Source organism: Mauremys mutica, chromosome 7, assembly GCF_020497125.1.
Source record: "Mauremys mutica isolate MM-2020 ecotype Southern chromosome 7, ASM2049712v1, whole genome shotgun sequence".
NCBI lineage: Eukaryota > Metazoa > Chordata > Testudines > Geoemydidae > Mauremys > Mauremys mutica.
The window spans coordinates 20350614-20375679 of record NC_059078.1 but is presented as its reverse complement, the minus strand read 5'-3'; the positions used below and the strand labels follow the sequence as shown (position 1 = coordinate 20375679).

The window sequence follows — 25066 nt, the reverse complement described above, 5'->3', positions numbered from 1 at the left end:
TTTTAATTGCTCCATAGTTTTACTGTCCATAGTGAGAGGATGGAAATGCAGTGGATTTGGAGCAAACCTGTTCCGTGAATCAATGAGATGCTCAGATAGCTAAAAAGAAAACTAATTTCTCTGTGTTTCTAATGATGTGTTTTTCTAATGATGTTCTGAAACAGGACAAAGATTACTCTTGCATTGCAGGATGGAATAATGCATTTAGCACTGTAGTTCCATTAGACTGATCATATAACATCTATTAAAGGGTAGGAAAATTTGAGAGGTGAAAATGCTTATTACACCCTTCAAAACTAAATCAACTTGCAAGCAACCTACTACTGAAGAACATTTTGGATTGATGGAAGTTTTTATTATGGCTTCTTTGTGATGGGCATGCTTTGAGTGCAGGGACATTATTGTCGTCATTAAGCCAATTGCATGCAACGTGATCAGCATATCTTAGCGATGATTTGCAATATCCATTTTTTGTTCTGTACAAGGATCTTCTTTTGTAGGAGAGCATGCATCGGAACTGCCCTGCACGCGTGACTCATATTCCTTGACCTGAGGCTATGAGGGGAGCTTTTGTTGTGTCCACATCTTTTCTGACTACTGCAGGCTGGGAGATCATGTTAAAAAAACAAAATTATCTGCCTCAGGAGTGGAGAAGCAAAACACGGATTCAGTGAATGGCAAGAAATCAAAAATCTGAGACATTGTCTCTGGAATGAAGATGACCCTCTTGACTGGAGATAAAATATCATCCACTACAATGCTGTGCCAGCTGGTGAACAGAAAAACACATCCCCTAAAGATGGCTGTCTTGATTAATTTTGAACTGGATTCTGCTAACTTCCTGACTATTAAGATGGTCAGGGCAGACCAGGATAATTAGGGTGACCAGACAGCAAGTGTGAAAAATTGGGATGGGTGGAGGGGTAATAATCACCTATATAAGACAAAGCCCCAGGGGCAGTGTCTAAGTGACTTGCCTAAGGCCATGCAGGATGTCTATGTCAGGGCTTTGAATAAAACCCAGATCTCCCAGACTTTTCTTTAGCCACAAGAACACCTGGCCTCTTTTTTTGTAGTTCCTCATACCACATGAAATGAGTAACTAATTGAAATGACTTTAGTGTCTTCCTAAATCACAAAAAAAATCTATATACAGCACACAAGCGATATATACAATCATTGGATATATTCGACTTCTAACTAGGGCAGCATTCCTTCCGATGGAATGAAAACAAACAAATACAATTTTATCATCTCTTTTTTTAGCAAAACCATTTTGTAGATTGTTGTATTTATTAATAAATTATCCCTGGAAGCATATATCAGATGGGATGTCAGATCCCACCTGATAAATACCAGCATTTTATATTCTGCCCACTGGCCTTCTTCATAACATATATAAAAAACAATTGATCAACTAATGATAAAACAATAATAAAATGTAAGCAGGATCAGGAAAAAATAATAATAGGCAACAAAGAAACAGTAATTACACTACACAATCATTCGTGTCCAGCAGATTTTATCTTCAGGGTTTCAAGGACCCTGGTTCTCCTCCGGGGAGTGTGATGGATTGAAGAATCTGAAACTCAGGCTTTGTGTACACTAGAGAAATTTGCACTGTGTAGCTAAATGGAATCAAACACTAATGTAGGTGTGCTCCACCGGTGCAAAATGGGGCATGCATTCAAGTGACTCAAACCCTTAATGACACACTGCACCAGTGTAAAGCAAGACTTGCTTTTCTTTGACTTACTAAGTCACACCAGTTCAAACTCCACTTTGCATTAGTGCAACATGTCTACGTTAGCAAATTTCCCTAGTGTGTAGGGTGACCAGACAGCAAATATGAAAAATCAAAACAGGGGGTGGGGGGTAATAGGAGCCTATATAAGAAAAAGACCCAAAAATCGGGACTGTCCCTATAAAATTGGGACATCTGGTCACCCTACTAGTGTGGAAGGGGCCTTCAGTTTCTGAGATTCTTGTAATAGTGAAGACTAGCAAGGAGCCAGTGATTGCTGAGCCTGGGAAGAACATATACATGAGTTCACTTGTGTTATGTCACTGGAATTAGGTTTTAATGTTGTAAAAATCTTTCTTTGGGAGAGACTGGGATAAACAACTCTAATCTCACCATTGATCTTATTCTAAAAAGCAGAAGTACATCATGAATTAATCAAGTAAGCAAATTCTTGTGTCTCAAAGGGAACGGAATATTGCTGTTCCACAAATGGAGGCCATGGGACTTCCAAGGCTATTAACTTCTCTGCTGATGGGTAGGTACTCGGAGCTCTAAGAGGGTTTGGAAATATCAAAGCAACTCCCCTGAAGAGATGCAAGGCCTGAAATGAAAATATTTGCAAAACAATAAATCCACAAGGAGTCCGAGTATTTTCCAAGCTGGCAGGTTAAGAAAGGAAAGGCAAAACACCTTCATGACAGCAGGCAGAACAGTAGTGAGAGCTTCGCACCCTGTAGCCGTTCTTTCAGCCTAAAGAACTCACTGCTACGTAGGATACCTATTAATATCTGGAGAGGATGGGCAATTAACTGGATACCCAAATCACTAATCACCACCTGAAAAATGTGGCTTACACTAATATATAAAAGATTTCTAATATTACACTACACAGGGCCAAATGTATTGCTAGCATATGCAAATGCACTTCTATTTCCTTCAGATTTAAATATGATTCAAGATATGTAATAATAGTAAAAATACTGCTTTGAACCTTCTATAGCATTTTTCTATTGAAAGTCCCAAATCTTTGCACAAACATTAATGAATTAAACTTCACAATCTACCCTGTGATGTAGATCAGTATTATGACCCCCCATTTTACAGATAGGGAATCTGAGGTACAGAGAGATTAAATGATTTACCCATGGTTGTACAGGAGGTCAGTCGCAGAGCTGGGACTAGCCTCCAGATCTTCCAGCTCTTAAACCCACATCAGTCAGTATTCCTCAGCTGACATGTCACAGTGGAAGATGCGACTAAAATATTTTTTTCTCAAACTTGTGGTCTCTCAGGTGGCTTGATGGTAAGTATGAAGAATGGAGCTTGTACAGGGACGACAAGAACACAGATTAAACAGACTGATCAACTTTTTTGGGTCTCGGCTCCCTTGTGCCAGTGTGAGAGACTCTCAGAGGGTTGTTTCAGGACTTCATATGTTATTTATAACTTGCTTTGAGACCCTTCATGTTGGAAGGCTCTATAGAAGTGTCAAATATTATGTTTGCACGTGGCATAATTAAGAACTAGGAGTGAATACACCAACATATTCCCACATGGCTCTATCAGTCTAAAAATGTTGATCTTTGGATCAATCAAACTGGGTCATTTGCCCATCCATTGATAAGCAAATGTAGGATCCAGTTCTAAAGAGATTTGGTCATTGATATATGGCTCCATTGATCAGGGGAATGTTGGCCCATGGACTAAACAGAATGGGTCATTTGCTTATGGCTCCATTGATCAGGGGAATGTGGACATCTGGGCAGAACGGACTAGGCTATTTTATCATGGCTCCATTGAGCAGGGGAATGTAGGCACCTGGGTTGCACAGGCTGGGCAATCTGCCCATAGCTTCACTGAACAAGGGAATGTGGACATCTCTGGTCTGAGCAGACAGGGTCATTTGCAACTTTGTGGATGGCTCCGCAGAATAAAAGAAGAGAATTAAAACAAGGGAAAGTGATAAAATAGAAACCGCTGTGGAAAGGCATGAAATGTGCTGCTGGCACTGCGGCATCACTCTGTCAGGTGTAGGTCTGCTACTGAGTCAGGAAGCTGACTCTTATTTTAAGGGGGTTTATCTCCCATGTGCCATCGACACACAACAGAGTTATCTATTAGGCACGAACCACCAGCTCTTTTCTGGCCCCTGCAAACAAAAAGGAACGGAAGAAATATTTTACCCACAGCAAGTATTTAAACTTGTCTGTCCACTAAAAAAGAAAATCCAGAGAGAGAGAGAGAGAGAGAGAGAGAGAAAGAGGGAGAGGGAATCCCTATGGAAACAAAGCTTTCACTCCAGGAATAGAGTTAGTCAGACAGAGACTGTCACTGCTCATAAAGCAGGGCCAAAGAACCCCGAGGGCAAGTACCTCTGCTATGATGGCAAAACTCAGCCAGAGGAGAAAATAGCTCTCAAATCAGAGACAACACATCTATAAAGGGAATCTAAGCCTGGGAACTAATGAAACCAGCTCTCTAGTTCACTGTCACCCCTCTATCTCCACCACCCACCCTCACAATAAAAAGAAAAGACCCTGAAGAGAGGAAGAGTTATAGTGGAATCAAAGCTAAAATAGGAAATATTCCTGCAGCCTTTGGTAAACACAAAATCAGAGCCTTGATACCAAGAAAAAAACCCGATTACTCCTTTGGGATTCTGTAATCTGTAACATGAATAGCCTTTCTCAGCAACATGGAAACTCCAAACAAACAATAAACTTGCTTCTTACGTCCAGTGGCCTTTTATTCCTGGATCTGAACCGTTGGAACACTGCAGATTCTCTCTCTCTCTTTTTCTAGCCCCTCCTAATTAATAATTTGGCTCAGCCTTTAAAACGATCTGCTTCCTAATGTTTAACAGTGGTGTGACAGGCTGTGTTTTCTGGTCGTTAGTTTCGGGGACTGACTCATGATTCCTGGCTTCTATTTTCAGCTTTATCACAGACCAGTTGTGTGGCTTTGAGCAGATCACCTTACCTCCCTGTGCCTCCATTTATACTACTCTAGAATGGTGAGACTATCTACCTCACAGATAGTCTGAAGGTATTTTCTTAAAATGCTTTGAGATGCTCAGGTGGAAAGTGGTGTAGAAAAGTGGACAGTATTGTATTTACAACACCAGTATTCCTCTGAGTTGTCACAGTCTGCCACCACCTGGTGCCTCATACCTGTCAACCATGACTAAGGTTGTGAGGAGCCTCCCAAATGGCAAATATTATTCTTTCCTGAGCATCCCGTTTGTCTGGACTGCACATACAGGGGTGCTGCATCTCCTCAGGGATGTGTTTTCTGTTTGCCTCCTAGGTGATCTATCGTGCCTTAACTCCAACCAACAAGATCGAAGACCCATATGGTCCTGAGGCCCAAGACCTCCTGAAACTCACCAACCTGCGCCTCCTTTTATTAAAAAGGCAGGAGTGTACCTGCCAAGATTTGGGATTGCTGGAGAAACCCCAGAGGTTTGCCCACTATGCTATCTATGATCTGATTGTCCGGGGGAGTTGCTTCTGTAATGGTCATGCAGAAGAATGCCAGCTTGCCAATGGGACAGGAAACACAGAGAATGTGGTGAGTTCTTGAAATTCACTAGTTTACTTCAATTTGTACTTTTTTGTGCTTCCTGAGTCAAACAGAGGCGTCTCCATAAGACCCTGTTCACCTTCGCCAAAACAGTTTAAAATAGGGTACCACGGATAATCCACATCAATGAAACCTAAACCTGCTTCTTAGTATGGAAGGGGCTATATAACACTAACAGCTGTTCCAAAAATGATCTGTGTTAGAGATAGGCCTGAACCAAAATCTTGGATCTGAACATACCCACACTTCGTGGAGATGTTTGAAATCTGAACTGGGATCCAGATCCAAATATAGTGGCCGATATTATACATCTTCTTGTATCTTAGCAGGGAGATAAACTAAAACCTTGGACCCAAACATTGCCCGTGAAATTTTGGGATTTCAAAATCTGTTCTAGTTATCTATTTTAAATGACATAAGGAAATCTCTCTTTAAACAATGCAAAGAATCTCATTTACCACAAGCTAGGACATTAAAAGTATTGTTTGAAATTCCATTTTTCCTTTGCACTGTATTAGAGTGCAAATGATAGCTGAGATCCCCACCCCTGGAGACTCTTGAATTTGCTAGGCACAAGCAGTTGTGTTAGGGTTATGATTTCAGCTTTTGATTCTGAACTTCCTGGGTTTTGTTGGTTCAGTCAGATGCTAAGCATTATTGGTGGGAGAAGAAGATTCTGAGAGTGGTTTAATTATAGAGTCCTACAACCAAATTCATAATTGTGGAAAACTTCAATTATTTTCAATGAAAATTTTGCTTGATTAGGCACGGCAGAGATTGACTCTAGATACCATGGCTCAAAGAAAGAGGCATGATCAGTCTTGTTGTTCCTTCTCTTGAATCACAGCAGATGAGTCAATGTTCTATTGGGTTTTTTTTAAAAGGTCTTCGCTTGACCCATGCAATCTAATCTTTGTCTTGATATATAATGGTCTTATGTACAAATAGTCTGTTACTCATTTGTGACTCTAATAGAAAATATTCTCTATAAAAGGGAACAGAAAAAGGGTAAAAAGAAGAAAAGAAAAAGAAAACGAAGGTTTTGCCAGTGCAATTATTTATGTGCATGTATGTTTTCTGGGCACAGTTGTGGGGCTGGTGGTTCAAAATGTGGCCCTAGAACATATTTGATTGTAATAAACTCAGATCACTTTTTAATTTTAATATCTACCTGGCTGTTCTTTTAGGCACTTGCACCAACAATTTGCTCTAGTGCTGACACTGTGTCCCAGGTTTCAATCTGGAGGGATTTCTTCTCCTGCACACGCATGTGCACTCATGTGTGTAAACTATTGGGCTTGATTATCAGAGGTGCTGAGCATTTAAATCTCCAACTGGAAGTCTCAACAGAAATGCAGGTGGTCTCCAGCCCCGCCTTGTTTCTTCCTGTAGAGAAAAGCCAGGTTTGCAAGGAGCTTGGAAATTATTCTTTTGTGACACATTTGGATCAGCTTGTGATAAGATTTATAACTAAACTTTAAAAAAAAAAAAAAGAAAGAAAAGACAGAATGAGTGCTAACTTACCACGTTTCTGGTAAGATTTTTCTTGTTACTTTACCTTCTTGTAGAGCAAGGTTCAGAATGTAAAGGTAATTCTCTTTCCCCCTCCACTCAGCTTAAAACGAGTTAGGATAAAAATGGATCTGTCATACATATCACAGGTTCACTCAGCTATCCCCCCCCCCCCCTCGAGTGGTTTGCGCATTGGCCTGCTAAACCCAGGGTTGTCAGCTCAGTCCTTGGGGCCATTTAGGGAATCTGGGGCAAAAACCTGCCTAGGGATTGGTCCTGCTTTGAGGTCCCTTCCATTCTATGAATGGTGCTAAGCCTGAATTTCCTTTGAAGATTCCATGTACCTTTTAACTGACACTATCCTAGTTCACAGTAGCTCTTTACATTTTATGAGGAGACCAGATTCAAACCCCTAACCTTTTCACTGCTATTATACATGCCATGTACAGGTAGCTGGATGCACCTCCAGCCCAACTAGAGCAGTTACAATACCATGTGCCATCGTTTTCAGTAGAATTTTAATTGGCTGAACAGTGAAGAGATTAATAATTCATATAATCTTCAGCAGTCACTTTGGAATAAAATTCTAGGCCTTGATTTAGGAAAGCCCATATGTACACTGAGGCATGTGCTTTAGTGCTTTCCTGAATAAGGGTGTGCTCCTGAATCGAGGCCTTAAATCTGGGCAGGGTGTTCGAATGCTGCTATTCAGCCTTCACTACCAATAATGCCCCCATTACTGTCTGAATACTAATTCAGCTGTACATATTGTATGGAGTAACCATAATAACAGCCTATGCTAACCAAATATAGTGTGTTATTTAAGGACATCAAAAAAGATATATCCCTGGCCAAGAATTCAAGCCATTTAACCAGGAGCAGCAACACAAGTCAACAGGTCTGTGGTTTTCCATAAGGCTTTGTCTGTCTCTATAATGGGATCTGAAAACAAAAGCAGCCATAAATGCTGTATTCGTGATACACTCTGGCATCATAGACTAAAGAAACCCGTTCCACAACTAATTTCATGTCCATATAGGTATATGGTGCGTGTGTTATTCTGTTTTCTTTTCTTCTGGAATGGATATTCTTAGGTGTCTCTTAAGTTTTCTACTTTTAGAGTTAGATATTGTACAATTAATAAAGACCATATGAATTTCACAATATTTAAAAGATTTTTTTCTGAATCACTACCAGCCGTGGTATAAATCTAGCATGTCATATATGCTAGCATTGGGTGATGTTATCCGCCCACTGTAAATGTGGACCCATTTAAGACATAACTGTAGAAAAAACAGTTTAAAGAACACATTCTCTATTGCAAACTGTTAAATATACAAGTGGTGAAATAGAATAGATGAGTAACACATTAAATGAATACAGCTGGTAGAAGAATAAACACTGCCCATCGCAAGGGAAAACACAATATTGTGCATGCTGTTGGCACAGTCACTGTAAACTATGACTGGATGTCTCTTTTTTATTTTTTCCGTTAGTCTCAATGGAACAGGGGTTTTGTGCCATCAAATGACTTCACGGGGCAGAAGGTGAAATAGTTTTGATGAAATAGATTTCATGAGTGATTCATACCCCAGGAGACAATAAGGAGTATGTACCCTAGTACTTACACTGAGACAGCGGTGAGTGTTTTGCCTGGGTAAGGACTCAGTGAGAACTGAGGATGGCTTCAGGATCCCTGCATCAATTCCCCTGAAGGCGCAGTGCCCACCATGTGGCAGAAGATGTTTTATAGAACATATTAATAAAGAAACAAATCAATGGGCATCTTGAGATTTAAGATTAAGCCCTTTTAAACCTTTTGATTATTTAATACAGGGTACTTCTAGGAAATGCAAAGCATATGAGCATTTTAAATAAACTCTTCCTTTCAATGCTGCGTTTTGCTTTTTATGGATTATTTCATTGGTATTTTTGTCTGGCAGCAGCTGATATTTCCTAGGTTAAATTTAGCATCTCTATAACTACGCTCATATTTCTCTGTACAAAGTTCCTGTAAATTCCCTCCTTAGTCAAATAGGCAGGACACAAGACTCGGTGAAATGCCTAGATCCAGCTCTTTTGGGCATTCTTCCATTTCAATGCAGAAAGTAAAAAGGAGAAAAAGTGATGGTCAAGAAATCTATGGGCAAACATCTCAAATTTGGGGTTTTCTTGCAGCAGCAATTACCCTTTTTCTTGTTTTCCCTTTGTCCTCTCTTACCTCCAAGTCATTTGGGAGATGCTGCAAAGATATGACACATGATTCATGCATCATCTTGTAGTATCTTTAGGTTTACACTCAAAGGGCAGAATTCTTCTCTCAGTTCTGCATGGGCTACAACATTTGGTTCTCCCTACATTATGGTGACATGACAGTGTGTGAGAAAAATCAGGACAGAGGGTGAGGAGTAATATGTGCCTATATAAGACAAAGCCCCAAATACAGGGACTGTCCCTATAAAAATCGGGACATCTGGTCACCCTATCCTATGTGAATAGATCTTTCATGGATGTCAGTGAAGGAGAACTACTGATTGAAGCTGGGGGCGATGCCATGAAAATTACAGAGGAGCATTTTGTTGTAAGTGTAAGACATTAGCATCAGTTTAGAAAGGAATGAATGCCCTGACTAGGCACATCTGTGTGCCTCCTTGCCAGAGGATGTTGTGAAGGCCAAGACTATAACAGGGTTCAAAAAAGAACTAGATAAGTTCTTAGAGGATAGGTCCATCAATGGCTATTAGCCAAAATGGACAGGGATGGTGTCCCTAGCTTCTGTTTGCCAGAAGCTGGGAATGAGCGACAGGGGATGATGATTACCTGTTATGTTCATTCCCTCTGGGGCACCTGGCATTGGCCACTGCCAGAAGACAGGATACTGGGCTCAATGGACCTTTGGTCTGACCCAATACGGCCATTCTTATGTTCTCTGTGGTTTTTTTTCAATTGTTGGACATAGTGGAAAATAGCCCCTTCCTCCTGCCCCGTTTCTGTGGAAGGTGCAAGGATCTCTGTTGTGACATGCTGAGGGCCTTGCTGTAGGACTCTGTAGGGCACAAGGAACAGCGGTCAAGTTTAGGTTGCAGTTAGCTAACATATGGTAGCTAAGCCCAACCTTTTTCCTAGCGTACATCTAGAACATACAAAGGAGCTTAGAGCGCAGACAGAGAGCACAGACAATGAATGGCTTCTAGACAAGCTTCCAGTCCATTTGCCAAATATTTCCCAATTCTTTTCTTAGTGCAAATGAAACAATAATAAACATGGGACAAAGGAAGGTCACTGTGTATCCAAAAAGTGATTTATAAAACTCAGTGCAGAACCACTGGCTGTCGACAAGTGTTGGGGGCGTTTTGTTTGTTTTTGGTGCCCTCATTGCCAGGAAATTCACATGAATTGCCTCAGAGGTCAGTTCCTCTTCTTTATTATCGTGTTTACAGAGAGGAATTGTACTTTTTTCTGTGCCTGATCCTACACAATTGCAGCCAAAGGGAATTTTCCCATTGATTTAAATGGGGAAAGGATCTGGCCCTATCTGCAGTTTCTTGTTTGGGGTAAGGGGGAGTTGAAACAAGGGTTACATAAGGTAAAACTTGTTTTTCTACAGCACTTTGCTTGGTGACTTGGCGGTCATCCCCCTTTTGCAAATATTATCTCCTGAAAAAATACCTTGTGCTGTTCCTCTGATAATCCTCCAACTAAGTTTCCACAGTCTCTGATGGATCCAAGTTGTGCCAGACTATGTGACCTCCAAGACTCAGGGTACGTCTACACTACGGGACTATTCCGAATTTGCATAAACCGGTTTTGTAAAACAGATTTTATAAAATCGAGTGCGCGCGGCCACACTAAACACATTAAATCGGTGGTGTGCGTCCATAGTCCGAGGCTAGCGTCGATTTCTGGAGCGTTGCACTGTGGGTAGCTATCCCGTAGCTATCCCATAGTTCCCGCAGCCTCCCCCGCCCCTTGGCATTTCCGGGTTGAGATCCCAGTGCCTGATGGGGCAAAAATCATTGTCGCGGGTGGTTCTGGGTACAGCCTCACCCCTCCCTCCCTGAGCAGCAGACAACCGTTTCGCGCCTTTTTTGCTTGGTGAACTGTGCAGACGCCATAGCACAGCAAGCATGGACCCTGCTCAGCTCAATACCGCAATCATGAATGTTTTAAACACCTCGCGCACTCTCGTGCAGTCTATGGTGAACCAGGACCTTCAAACCGAGGCGAGGAGGAGGCGGATACGGCAGTGCGGCGATGACAGTGATGAGGACGTAGACACAGAATTCTCTCAAACCGCAGGCACCTGCGCTTTGGAGATCCTGATGGTAATGGGGCAGATTCTATCCATTGAACGCCGATTTTGGGCCCGGGAAACAAGCACTGACTGGTGGGACCGCATTGTGTTGCAGGTGTGGGACGATTCCCAGTGGCTGCGAAACTTTCGCATGCGTAAGGGCACTTTCATGGAACTTTGTGACTTGCTTGCCCCTGCCCTGAAACACCATAATACCAAGATGAGAGCAGCCCTCACAGTAGAGAAGCGAGTGGCGATAGCCCTGTGGAAGCTTGCAACGCCAGACAGCTACCGGTCAGTTGGGAATCAATTTGGAGTTGGAAAATCTACTGTGGGGGCTGCTGTGATGCAAGTAGCCAAAGCAATCACTAAGCTGCTGCTACGAAAGGTTGTGACTCTGGGAAACGTGCAGGCCATAGTGGATGGCTTTGCTGCACTGGGATTCCCTAACTGTGGCGGGGCGATAGATGGAACCCATATCCCTATCTTGGCACCGCAGCGCCAGGGCACCCAGTACGTAAACCGCAAGGGGTACTTTTCAATGGTGCTGCAAGCACTGGTAGATCACAAGGGATGTTTCACAAACATCCACGTGGGATGGCCAGGGAGGGTTCATGACGCTCGCGTCTTCAGAAGCACTACTCTGTTTAAACGGCTGCAGCAAGGGAATTACTTCCCAGACCAGAAAATAACAGTTGGGGATGTTGAAATGCCTGTCGTTATCCTGGGGGACCCAGTCTACCCCTTGATGCCATGGCTCATGAAGCCATACACAGGCAGCCTGGACAGTGGTCAGGATCTGTTCAATTACAGGCTGAGCAAGTGCAGAATGGTGGTGGAATATGCATTTGGCTGTTTAAAGGCGCGCTGGCGGACATTACTGACTCGCTCAGACCTCAGCCAAACCAATGTCCCCTATGTTATTACTGCTTGCTGTATTCTCCACAATCTCTGTGAGAGTAAGGGGGAGACCTTTATGGCGGGGTGGGAGGCTGAGGCAAATCACCTGGCCGCTGATTACGCGCAGCCAGACACCAGGGAGATTAGAAGAGCACACCAGGAAGCGGTGCGCATCAGAGAAGCTTTGAAAACGAGCTTCATCAATGGCCAGGGTACAGTGTGACTGCTGTGTTTGTTGATGAACACCCAACCCCCTTGATTGACTCAGTCCCTGTAAGCAACTCCCCCTCCCCCTTCGAGTACAGCTTACTTATGCAAATAAAGTCACTCATTTAAAAAGCATGAATTCTTTATTAATTCATTATAAAAAGAGGGAGAGAAGTAAGGGTGTGGTTTGGGAGGAGGATAGGAGGGATGGAGAAGGCCATTAAAAAAAATTCACAGTAACGAAAAAATTCACAGCCTTCTGGTTGGGCTGTCCACGGGGGTGGAGTGGGCGGGTGCACGGAGCCTCCCCCCACGCGTTCTTACACGTCTGGGTGAGGAGGATGTGGAACATGGTGAGGGTTGAGGGTGGTTATACAGGGGCTGCAGCGGCACTCTGTGATCCTGCTGCCGTTCCTGAAGCTCCACCAGACGCCGGAGCATGTCAGTTTGATCACGCAGCAGCCCCAGAGTTGCATCCCGCCACCGCTGATCTTCCTGCCGCCACCGCTGATTTTCCTGCCGGTCTTCCTGCCGCCACCTCTCATCTCGGTTGTCCCTCCTGTCCTCACGTTTATCCCTCCTGTCCTCACGTTCTCTGGCCTCTTTCCTGTAATTTGATACCACGCCCTTCCACTCATTCAGATGAGCTCTTTCATTGCGTGTAACTTCCATAATATCCGAGAACATCTCATCTCGCGTCTTCTTTTTCCTCCGCCTTATCTGTGCTAGCCTTTGGGATGGAGGAGGGATGGTTGAAAAATTTGCAGCTGCATGAGGGAGATAAATATTTAGAAAGATACATTTTACAGAACAATGGTTATACTCTTTCACAGTGAACAGCACTATTCACCTAGCACATGTGATTTCCCTACAAGGTCGCATTTTTCATCTTAATAGTGAGTGCTTGCAGCTCTGGAGTTACAGATCTCACAGACACAGGTCCAGGCATCAGAATTCAGCTTGCATGCGGCCATGGTAAGCCACTGTCTTTCGGCTTCTGCAGTGATTTACCCCTCCCCCCAATGCATGGCTAATACCACGCTAGCTCCCTGCTAATCAACACCCTTCCCACCCCCCCACCCACTGCGTGGCTGGTAGCTTGGGGAAGATCGCCGGTGACCAAACACAAAAAAGATCATCGGCATTTCACTCCTCCCCTCCCCCCGCTTCACTACGTGCAGGAAAGGTTTTTTTTTAAAGCTGCTGCAGTCCACGAACCCAGTAGAAAAATGGCCACCCCCCTTACTTAAATTCCTGATTTTTAACCAGGTTATCCTGAACGATATCACTTTGCTGAGGATAACACAACAAGATAAAGAGCGGATGCTTCTTGAATGCCAGCAGTCACTGGGACCATACGCTGCTATGCTTTGCCACGCAATGATACCTGATTACTTGCTACATGCATGGCGTGGTAAAGTGTCCTACCATGGTGGGCGGAACAAGGCTGCCTTGCCCAGAAACCTTCTGCAAAGGCTTCTGGAGTACCTACAGGAGCGCTTCATCGAGATGTCCCTGGAGGATTTCCTCTCAATCCCCGGACATGTTAACAAACTTTTCTAAGTAACTATACTGTCTGCGAATGCATCCCAAGTCCTCAGGGCAAATCAATCATTAAAAAAGGCTTGCTTAAAAAACAATGTTTGCTATTTACAAAGGTACACTCACCAGAGCTCCCTTCCATGGTGTCATTGTCTGGGATAGTGGCTTGTGAGGGCTGGGAGGAGGGTAATTCCGTCAGGGTGATAAAAAGCTCCTGGCTGCTCACGGAGTGCTGTGTGCTCTCTGCTAGGTCTTCCTCCTCTTCTTCATCTTCATCTTCCCCGTCTGCATAATCCTCAGCCATGGCAGAGATTACAACCCCCACCTCGGAATCCACGATCAGGGGTGGGGTACTTGTGGCGCAGCCCCCTAAAATTGCATGCAGCTCAGCATAGAAGCGGCATGTTTTTCGACCTGCCCCGGACCTTCCGTTTGCGTCTTTGGTTTTCTGGTAGGCTTGTCTGAGCTCCTTAACTTTCACTCTGCACTGCACTGAGTCCCTGCTGTGGCCTTTATCCGTCATAGCCTTAGAAATTCTTTCAAATACTTTTTCATTTCGTCTTTTGGAACGCAGTTCTGTTAGCACTGAATCCTCTCCCCATATAGCAATCAGATCCAGTACCTCCCGTGCAGTCCATGCTGGGGCTCTTTTTCGATTCTCAGGAGACTGCATTGTTACCTGTGCTGATGAGCTGTGCGTGGTCACCTGTGCTGATGAGCTCTCCACGCTGGGGAAGCAGGAAATGAATTTCAAAACTTCGCGGGGCTTTTCCTGTCTACCTGGCCAGTGCATCCGAGTTCAGAATGCTGTCCAGAGCGGTCACTGGTGCACTGTGGGATACCGCCCGGAGGCCAATACCGTCGATCAGCGGCCACACTAACCCTAATCCGATATGGTAATACTGATACTAGCGTTACTCCTCTCGTTAGGGAGGAGTACAGAAACCGGTTTAAAGAGCCATTAAAATCGATATAAGGTGCCTCCTAGTGTGGACGGTTGTGGCGTTAAATCGGTTTTACGCTCCTAAAACCGATTTAAACGCCTAGTGTAGACCAGGCTTCAGTGTGCTGCCCAGAGCTGCTCTCTGTTGAAGATGGCAATTCAAAGAGCAGTTTTTGCTGAGTGGGATTAGCCTCAGTTAGGTGACTATCATCAGAAATGTTAATGTATTGTAGGCCACCTCAGAATGCGTTCTAGGGTATCTTACTGTTTTGCCCGAATAAGGACCGAGTTAGGACTCCAGGGTCTGGCACTCCCCATTCGAAAGAACAGGAAGAGATAACACCGACTATGTAACAATAAGTAGTTTGTTTAAGTTTCATGGACCACACGTAAAGGACATTATATCCCTGGTATCTTTGCTAGCCCGGTTTGATACAAGGATTTTCCAGGACTCCCTGCTGGAGCGTTGGATGAAGAAAGATGGCTAAGTTTCAGATATTGTCTGAGAGAGAAGCTGCCATAGCTAGCATCACAGATAGGTTCACTTGGATTTGCTTAGGAGCAGCTGTGGTGGAGCAGAGGGCTCCATGCAGTATGGTGCCCAATGAGCCACAGATGAGAACCAACTTCAAAACTCTGGCTTTGAGGGTATGTTTACACTGCAGTTAAACACCCATGGCTGGCCTGTGTCAGCTGACTTGGGCTCTCAGGGCCCAAATCCAAGTGTCTACACCACAGACAAACAGCCCAGTAATCCAAGCCCCGTGAGCCCGAGTCAGCTGACACAAGCCAGCTGTGGATGTTTAATTGCAGTGTAGACATACCCTGAGTGACAGTCAAGTTCCCCAAAATTATCTAAACTAAGGCTAGAGATGAATGTTGAAACCCAACTAAAAGGCCAAATCCAGAATTTCTTTCTTAGGCAAAACTTCCACTAAAATCAATGGGTATATTGCCTAAGTAATGACTGAGTAAAATCTGAGTAAGGATTTCTGGACTTGGCATAAGTTTTTGTTGTTGCTGTTAGCTCATGTAGACGGTGAGGAACATTCCTACATTAAGCTAAATCTCTGTTGTTGCCTGGAACTAGAAACAGGGCCCAAACCAAAACTCAGCATCGCTAAATTTTGGAGTTGTTTTAGATTCAGGCCAGACTGTTCTAAATAGTCTTGTCTTTATTATGGGCAAAACCTATACCCCAGATTCAAATACTCTCCAACTTTGGGACTGACACCATCCCAGTCTGGAAAGTGCATTTGTCCTGGTCTGCATTTCTTGTGGACTATTCCCTGCTAGTACATCCAGCAGCACTAAAAGGGTCATGGTAAGCAGATCTCTCAGGTTTCAGAGGTTCATTTCAGTTCAAATAAGGACCCAATAGTTTGAGTTCTTCTGCAAAATATTTCTGAAGTCTCTGAGTTTCTTGGGTCTCCAAAACTGAGCTCAAAGTCTCAAACAGCAGGCACCCTGAGAGGATTTCTGCTACTTCCTAATCCCAGATGGGCGAGAATGCCATGAGAAAAGCCAGCCCAGTGGTATTTTGACACTTTAACTTCCAGCTACAATTGCAGGGGCACTTAAAAATGAAAAGTAATGAATAAAGTAGTTAACCAAACTATTTAGAATCACCAACGTTTGGGTTTGCATTTTGGGTGAGGGTTCAGGTCAGTTCTTTATCCAGATGGATTCACACAGCCCTAATTTTTGGAACGGACCCACTCTACTGTTGAGCTCTGAATGAAATTAGGCTGTTGGCCCCATTCCTTCTTACAAAGAAGGCTAACTTGTTGTTCCCATACTAATATTATTCACTATACCCTGAAAATATACTGTAAAGTACTGAATCTTTATGTGTCCACTGCCATCTGCTGGTTAGAATCAGAACTACTCAACATGGGGGTCATTGATCCTGTATTGCTAACATCTAATGGAGATTCTCCATTAGCTGAAATAGGGATCTGTGCTTTTGTAGCAGGAGGATCTGAGTTCTGTCCATGCTGTCAGTGTGAAGTTTTCAGTGGCTGTGGTGTACAGCATAGCAGCAAACATGATAAATCCCTTGGTGGCCATGTTATCATATAGTGAGCATGTAGTCTAAGGCCTGGTCTACACTAAGGCGGAGGAGGGGTTGAACTAAGGTACGCAAGTTCAGCTACGCGAATAGCGTAGCTGAACTCGAAGTACCCTAGTTCGAACTACTCACCCGTCCAGACGCCGCGGGATCGAAGTCTGCGGCTCCAAGGTCGACTCCACCACTGCCGGTCGCGGTGGTGGAGTTCCGGAGTCGACCGGAGCGCGTGGGGAGTTCGAACTATCGCGTCTTGATTAGACACGATAGTTCGATCTCCGAGAAGTCGAACTCTCGCGTCGACCCGCGCGGTAAGTGTAGACCTACCCTTAGATTATAACTTTGAGTAAAATATACTTTCCCACATCCCTCTGCCACATGTAGTGCTGAATTAATCTTATTAATGTCTTGGAAATCTCTTTTACTAATGATTAAGGCTCTGAATCAGGAAACTTACCTATTTAGGAAGGCTGTTTAAGTGCTTTCCTGAATCAAGGCCTGAGAGCGCATTCTCTGTTACACACACATACAATTTTTGTAAGAAGCAACATTTCTACTCCACTTCTTTGACTTTAAACTATTTTGTGTGATGGGGTTACAAACTAACTCCCTATCTGAGACTCTGCTAACTTTTAAACACAGCCTTTATTAATGTAATGGTTAAGAATGAAATGTAAACCATTCAAAAATAATTTCATTTTATTGCTTAACAGGTTAATTCCTGGTAGGTTGTTTTTTTTTGTTTTGTTATTTTAATCACTTGATTGCTGAATCATAGAAAATCAGGGTTGGAAGGGACCTCAGGAGGTCATCTAGTCCAACGCCCTGCTCAAAGCAGGACCAATCCCCAACCAGATTTTTACCCCAGTTCCCTAAATGGCCCCCTCAAGAACTGAACTCATAACCCTGGGTTTAGCAGGTCAATGCTCAAAACCACTGAGGGAGCCCTCCCCTGTGAAGAACCACACTAATCCTGCCAGTAGAAACCTTTGATTGGATGCACTTGTAACTACACTTAGAGCTGGTAAAATGGTTTAATGTTCCTTATATTGCCTTCAGGGGGTTGTTTTTCTTTTTAAAGATGGGGGGGACGGATAAATAATCAGATCTGTTGAAAACTATCAAAGACCATTTGAGACTAACATCTCTCCCAAAGATTCGAGTACAGCAAATCTCAGAGGGTGTTTATTTGATTTCCATTCGATACAAGATGTCCAAAATTAGACTTGATTCAAGCCACTGATACTCTAGCAAATCCCAGGGTCATGGCAGTTTTTTTGTACAGGTGAATATCCACAGTAACAATGTAAGTATACCAGCTGTTGAGCTCCCTGCACTCTGCTTCATGAGCGTCTTATGCCCACTAAAAATAACAATATCATCCAGAATGTACTTTACTGTTTATCATTATCAGTAGTTAATATTAACTGAGTACTGTAAAATGAGATAAAGGAAGGAATTTATAGCCACAAACATTGGATTGACCACTGTAAATCCCAAGTAATTCCATTACAGTCAGTAGAGTTGCATCAGATTTACACACTAGTATAAGTGATGGGAGAATTTGGCCCACTGGTGTGAACAGATGGTGTGCAAGCTTCTCCATTACACCACCATGGCAGTGCTCCCTGGTGCTAACCTGTTATGTCTGTGCTGGGAATCCAAAGATCTCTGCTAATGTACTTTAGGTCTGACTTACAGAATCCACTTCTCTTCTCTCCTGAAACCCAGTTCTGGGTCTCTCCCCAGCAGAGCTGGCCACTCATGCCAAAGTGTTTGGTGCTTTTGTGATGTGGACCAAAAGAATCTAGGATGTGACCACCAAACTCATTTTCACCATTTGATCTGAGAAGATTTGAACTGTGGTAAAAGTTCAGGTTAATGCATTGACCCAGTAATATACTGAGCCTCCTCCTCTTCCTCACTTGAAATAGCCAGTCTCCATTCAATGAGGTAATCATTGGAACCAGGTGACCTACTGCATCTCAGAAGTACTGTAATTGTAATGTCCTATGATCCTCAGGCTTTATGTCAACATAGCAGCTATTATTTGCATGCTATTTGGTAGGCACTGACAATATGCTCACCGCTATACAAGACAGAAGAGGGCAGCCCTGCCCAAAGACACAGAAAAGTCAAGCCTGCACTGAGGCAGAAAATGATAAGGAACCAGATTGAGATGTTGGCTGGGTGGAGTCATGCGTGAGCTTGAAGGTGCAGACAAGAAGTTGATGTTTGATGCATTAGGCAACATAGAGCCACAGAGAGTTCTCAAATATCCCCCACTAGGCCTGGCTTGCAGTCACAGGAGATTGGGTACCAGACAAAGGCCAGATTGGGGACTTGAAACCCTCAAAGGCCCAGCTCACTCTATAACATCCCTTTGTTGTAATGTATGAATTTTGTCTCTTTGTGAGATCACGAACAGCCTTTCCTACATTATGCCTTTGTCACTGTTCAGAAAGTGACTTGGTCTGGCCAGCCTCTGGATTCACCTAACTCATTACTGACTTTCTTCATTGTTATTCTCTAGTGAACTTGGGGAAAGCTGATTCATTAGTGGCCCAGGAGACTGAAGCCCTCTGTTTTATCCACAGAGCAGGTGCCACACTGCCAACTTCCTTAACCCACCTTCCCCTGCCAGGATCTCTAGAGCCTGTTTTCCAGAAGCTCCTTGGGATGGGATGGACATTCATTCTCCTCAGAGAATGCCTACAAGGGTAACAGTCATGATGAGAGGGGTAATACAGACAAATGAACTTAGACCCACCTACTTAAATCACATAGACCAACAACACATGACATGAATGGGTAATAGCCCTCAGTCACTCCTAACCTTCTCAGGATTTGAACTGGTGACCTAAATGTGAAAAGTACTACAATCCATCAATAATCCCTTCGGCCATTTGGTCCCCTAGGGCTTTGCATGCTTGAAAAAGTTGAAATAGTCTTTTCATTTGACCACTCAAAATGATTGAACATGTTAATGAATTTCCCTCTAAGGCTCAAATATTGATGATGATTTCAGAAATCACAGACATCTGATATAGCCAAAAATCCCTTTGGGGAACCAATTTCCCACACCTCTCAATTTGGGGAGGTCATAAGGACAACAGGGATTAGTTTGAGGCAGACGAATGTTTCACTGTTTCTCATGAGACCAATGACAACTACCCATAAATGGTCCCCTTCCAAAAGCCTGTAAGTGACTTGCTGCTGACATGGTTGCAAACTGCTATGTCCAAAACTGTTCTGGCGACACTACAAAGTGAATACACAGCCCGAAGACAAACATTTTCTCCGAATCAGCAACAGTTGCTCAGTTCTGGACAGCTTCCAAACTTAACCTTCATTCAGTAGCAAAATAATGAAATACACTGACAGCAGCCAAGGAGCAGTAGCAAAAACAACAATTACTAAAAAGATAAAAGCGCCCAACCAGAGAGAGGGAAAAATCAAAAGAGTGAGGTATGATGTAGAACTAAATGGAAATACTATGCGTATTCTGCTTTACATAATGGTTCCAGCCACTTAGAATTCTCTCTTGTCAAGTGCAGTTTGCATCTCTTTATTAATCATTTTATGTCTGTTAACATCACATACATATGGTTAGGGTTCAGGAATTAAAGAATCAGAGAAATTAAAGGGGGGGGAAAGACCTATTGGGTAAATCTCTCTCTCTCAATCTCTCTCTCAACTGCCCATGACAATGATACGTGAGGGTGATACTTGATATTGGGCAGGTAAAGTATGAAAGAGTCTCTAGTGGTCACTTGGGGGCTTTCAGTCAAGACTGTTTTTCTAATAGATATGCTATGATCCAACTGTATGTTACTGGGCTCAGTTCAGGAATCACAGGATGTAATTTTGTGGCCTTTGTCATGCAGGAGGTCAAATTAAATGATCATAATAGACCCTTCTGTAATCAGATTTAGGGGTTTGACATGGTTGACCATCTTGCATCCTGGTCTGTAAAGACACCACATAATGTGCTCGATATCGCATCTCCCTGAGGATTACTGGTGTTGAGTTCTGAGAGAGAAATGCATACCCTGAAGTCTGTGTTCAGTCTTCCGTGAGGAGGCAGCCAACCGCTCTGTGAGGCGGTCAATCTGCCAGCTGGCTGTACAGGAGCAGTGGCATCAGCTGCAGCCTGTCCCCTCTGCTAGCTGCATGAAATATCTGGTCTGAGAGGATTAGAAACTGGAGGAGTAGGGAGCAAATTGCTGCAGGGAGCTGGAGTTGGGATAGGAGAGAATGCTAAGGTAACAGTTATTTTTAACATTCTTCTCATAATCTCAAATTACCTACAACAATGAGGTTAGGGGATGGAGGAGACTAGAAGTTCAAATATAAAATCTGACTTTCGGGAAAGGCTATGGAAAACCATAACTCACATTAGTGGTGAGATTAAAGGATAAAATTAGACTCACGCTTCAGTTAAAAATGACATCTCAGTCTTCACTTTTTGTGTCACGTGCACTGGGCCAGAGTTGTGACCATGTGGCTATAGGGCTTAGTCACCAGTGTACCTGCCCTGCTGTTAAGACCATTTCCTGTGATGTACATCTCAGTGATGGACAGCCACTAGCCTGACAGGTGGAAAAGCAGAATGGTCACTTGTGAACTTACCTTTTCCATCTCCTACCTCCTAGGCCAAATATCAGGCACTTCCTGAAGGAGATTCATTCTTCCAAAAGTAATTCTCTTCCTTCCTTTGCAAGACCCTGCAAGCAGAGAACTTGGATCTCCTGTTTAAAAAGGCCCTCTTCTGTCACAAAAGTTCTCAAGAAACTAGATTTGTAGAGTCCTGTGTGCTCAGGTATTAACAGTTCTTGGATGCACTCAGCCATTGTGCATTAAACAACAACCAGTAACGGGAGCCAGAGGGCTTCTTGTCTTCTTTGCCTGCTTATCTGGTATTCCACAAAGCCTTCCCTCTATGCATTTGCCACAATCTGATACTGTACTGTGAGGTTACTTGGAACACTTACACTAGCATCTCTTATTCTGAGGGAAGCTCTTCTCTTCCGCTCACACCTCCCGAAGTGAATATACAGTTTTGCTATTCGCATTAGCCTAGTAATGACTTTGCCAACTGGGTGACCAGAATTAGAGCTTTGTTGCCATCTGTCACAGGTTCACTTGAACTAATAGAGCAACTTGCAAAGCGAGCGCCCTTTAATTTTACAGCACTCAACTGATATCCAAACTCAGGGCTTTAAATTCAACCCTGAAAACAAAACAATATTTTCCTGGCGCCACTAAAAGATGCAGTCAAAATTAGGCCCCTCACCATTCGGATTAAGACAGTGGAGAACCTTCCATCTCCACCCCAACTTCACCCAGAACTCACTCCTTTGGAGGAAGCAGCCAGCCCTTTTTATCTTGCCCACTGGGCTCTGATTGACTTCTACCTGCTTCCAGCCCTTCTAGCTGCTGTTGGACCAATTATTGTTGGTTCCACCAGCAGCTGATCTGGGTGGCTTCTCTAGGAGCTCTTGGAGGACTAAACTCACTGCTCTTTTCACCCAAAAGGTGGGCAGGGTGTGCCAAGACAGGAAGACTTCAGTGGGGGGAGAGATAGCTCAGTGGTTTGCGCATTAGCCTACTAAACCCAGAGCTGTAAACTCAACCCTTGAGGGGGCCATTTAGGGATCTGGGGCAAAAATCTCTCTGGGGACTAGTTCCCCTTTGAGCAGGGGGTTGGACTAGATGACCTCCTGAGGTCCCTTCTAACCCTGATATTCTATTTACTGGTTCAATCAAACTAAATAGTCAGAGTTAGGCCTCTGAGCAGGCCAAACCTTTGGATTAAAACAGGGGAGATCCTTCCTCCCCTGTCCCTGCTTCACTCAGAACTTCCCCCCTGGAGGAAGCATCCCACTCTTTTTTACCTTATCTTCTACACCCCAAGCAGTATGACATAGTGGCTAGAGCACTACACTAGGATCAAGGGGACCTGGGTTCTATTCTTGGTTCTGCTGGTGGTCTTGGACAAGTCACCAACCTGCTATGTGCCTCAGTTTCCCCATGGGTAAAATGAGGATAAGGCTACTAACCACCTTTGTAAAGCACTTTGAGTTCTATGGTGAAAAGCTCTATATAAGAGCCAGGTACTACTATTCCAGCAGGGGGCATCAAATGCCTGGTACACCTCGTCACCCATTCAGAATCTGACCCCAACATTACAGAGAACAAACCCACATTATTAGAGACTTCATGAGGCAATAAAGCTGCATGTGTAGGAATTCTAGACAGGTGTAGGCTTTGTGAGAGTGCTCGGGAGCTGTGAGAAGGAACTGTGCACTCAGAAATCCTCCTCACTCAGAGGCTGTGCTGTGCTCTGTCCTGTTAATTCTTTCAGCTGCTTGAACATATTCTCCTTCCCCTGACAGGTCCACGGGAAGTGTGTGTGCAGACACAACACAGCAGGGAACCACTGTGAAAGGTGTGAACCATTATACAATGACCAGCCTTGGAAGCCAGGAGATGGAAAAACTGGGGCACCAAATGAATGCAGAAGTAAGTGGGGGGCAGGGGGGAGCATAATGATTCAGGGTGTCAGGGCAATAAATCACCGTCCAAGTAGGCAAGGCTCTATAATAGACAATTCACCCAGTTTGGATTTATGGTGCTCTTGCAGCAGATGGGGAATGAATTGCTAGGTAACTGCTAGAAAATCCTTTCAATCAAAGTATTTTTTAATGTAGCTGGTCTATTTGATCTATTGCAATATAGAACATACAAGGCAGAACTCTGCTCTTCAAAGAGAAACATTCCCTCGTTCATTTCACCATTCCCAAGCATGAGTCTCTACAGAGCTGTAGTAGGCTAAGAAAGCTTAAGGAGATAAGTTTAATGGGAGGGAAAGTCAGGTTCAGTGATCTCTCTCCTTGGCATGTGCATGGGAACAAGGTTTCAGGAATGTCTTGATTTGAGTTGGTTCCAAGTCTATATTTATTATGAGATATAATTATATTATGTATTTATTAATAACTAGACATTGATTTCAACCAACTTCCAGCCCCCCCTTCCCCAATCCAAACAAACTTGGGCATTTGTGTGATGAGAATCAGAATCCAAACTTGGATCTGGATCTAAATTTCACAGGCAACGCCTGTTTATATAGTGTCCTAAAAGAACACCCCAGTTCTGAGCACTCCGAGACTTATGGAGGTTTGATTTCTATATGGTGGATTCATCCAAAACCCTGGATCCCAACATCTCATAACCTTGGAGTGAAGTCCAACTCTGGATCAGATCTGTCCATCTCTATTTTTTTCCTCAAGTAGCACTAAAGGTGTGCACGGTGCTTTACAAAACACAAAGTATAGCATTGCTGCTCTAAACAGTTTACAGTCTAAACTGGATGGGAAAAAAGCCAACAGTGTTTCCAAGTGGGAGATTCTAACTGGAGCAGAACAGACAGTGTCGTAGTTGATCAATCTAGGAAAATAAAGTGGACTTTCAAGTTTACTAATGATAGCTACAGGTTTGTTATAACATATACTAATTTTAGTAGGATCAGGTTGCATACTTCAAGCTAGAATTGCAGGACGTTGAAACAATCTTGAAAAGTCTTTATCTTTTTGTTACTATATTTGCATTGAAAAAGCAAAACTATGAGTGGCTAGAGCTGGTTGGAACACAGGGGAGGTTCTGCAGAAAATTTTGACAATACGGCAAAAAATCAAAATCTGAAATCTTTCAGCCAAAAACTGAAATATTTTGGCCAAAAACCAAAATGTTTCAACCAAATATTGAAATATTTTTATCCAAAATGCTGTCACGGTGCCTCATGTGAATTGTAGTTTAGTTGTTTCATGTTCCCTTTCTTTTCTACAGGATGGCTCCCTGGTTGGACTGCCTCTCCATGGTGCCTCATGGTTTTCCCTCTTGTTGAGGAGAAGTGGTATATCCTGGGAGTCGTATGGCTATGGTGCATCATGGAAGATGAAGTCCAGCTGAGGAACCCAGCCATAGAGAATGGGGATATGAGTCAACTGAACTACAACTTTCATAAGGCACTGCGGCAGCATATATGAATCAAAATTCTGGGGTTTGGGCCAAAATATTTCCGTTTTCAGGCCTTCGGTTTTTTGACAAAAACAGACACTTTAAAAAAAATTAGTTGAAAACACAATTTTCTGTCCCAAGCCAATTTTGACAGGAAATTTTCAACTAGCCGTAGTAGTGATAAATCTGTTATGGCCCAAAGGGCTCAGTTCTATAGGTGGAAATAAACAGGACAACACTAAAAGTAGAGGTGGT

General features: G+C 43.4%; 1 protein-coding gene across 1 annotated transcript in view; it reads left to right on the top strand.

Moving 5' to 3' along the window:
• The window catches only part of LOC123373705 (netrin-4-like), a 66049-nt gene that overhangs the window by 17410 nt on the left and 23573 nt on the right, over positions 1 to 25066 (top strand). Inside the window, exons 3-4 of the mRNA XM_045022785.1 lie at positions 5051 to 5314; positions 23191 to 23317. Coding sequence (XP_044878720.1) covers positions 5051 to 5314; positions 23191 to 23317 — 391 coding nt within the window. The remainder of the gene's footprint in view (positions 1 to 5050; positions 5315 to 23190; positions 23318 to 25066) is intronic.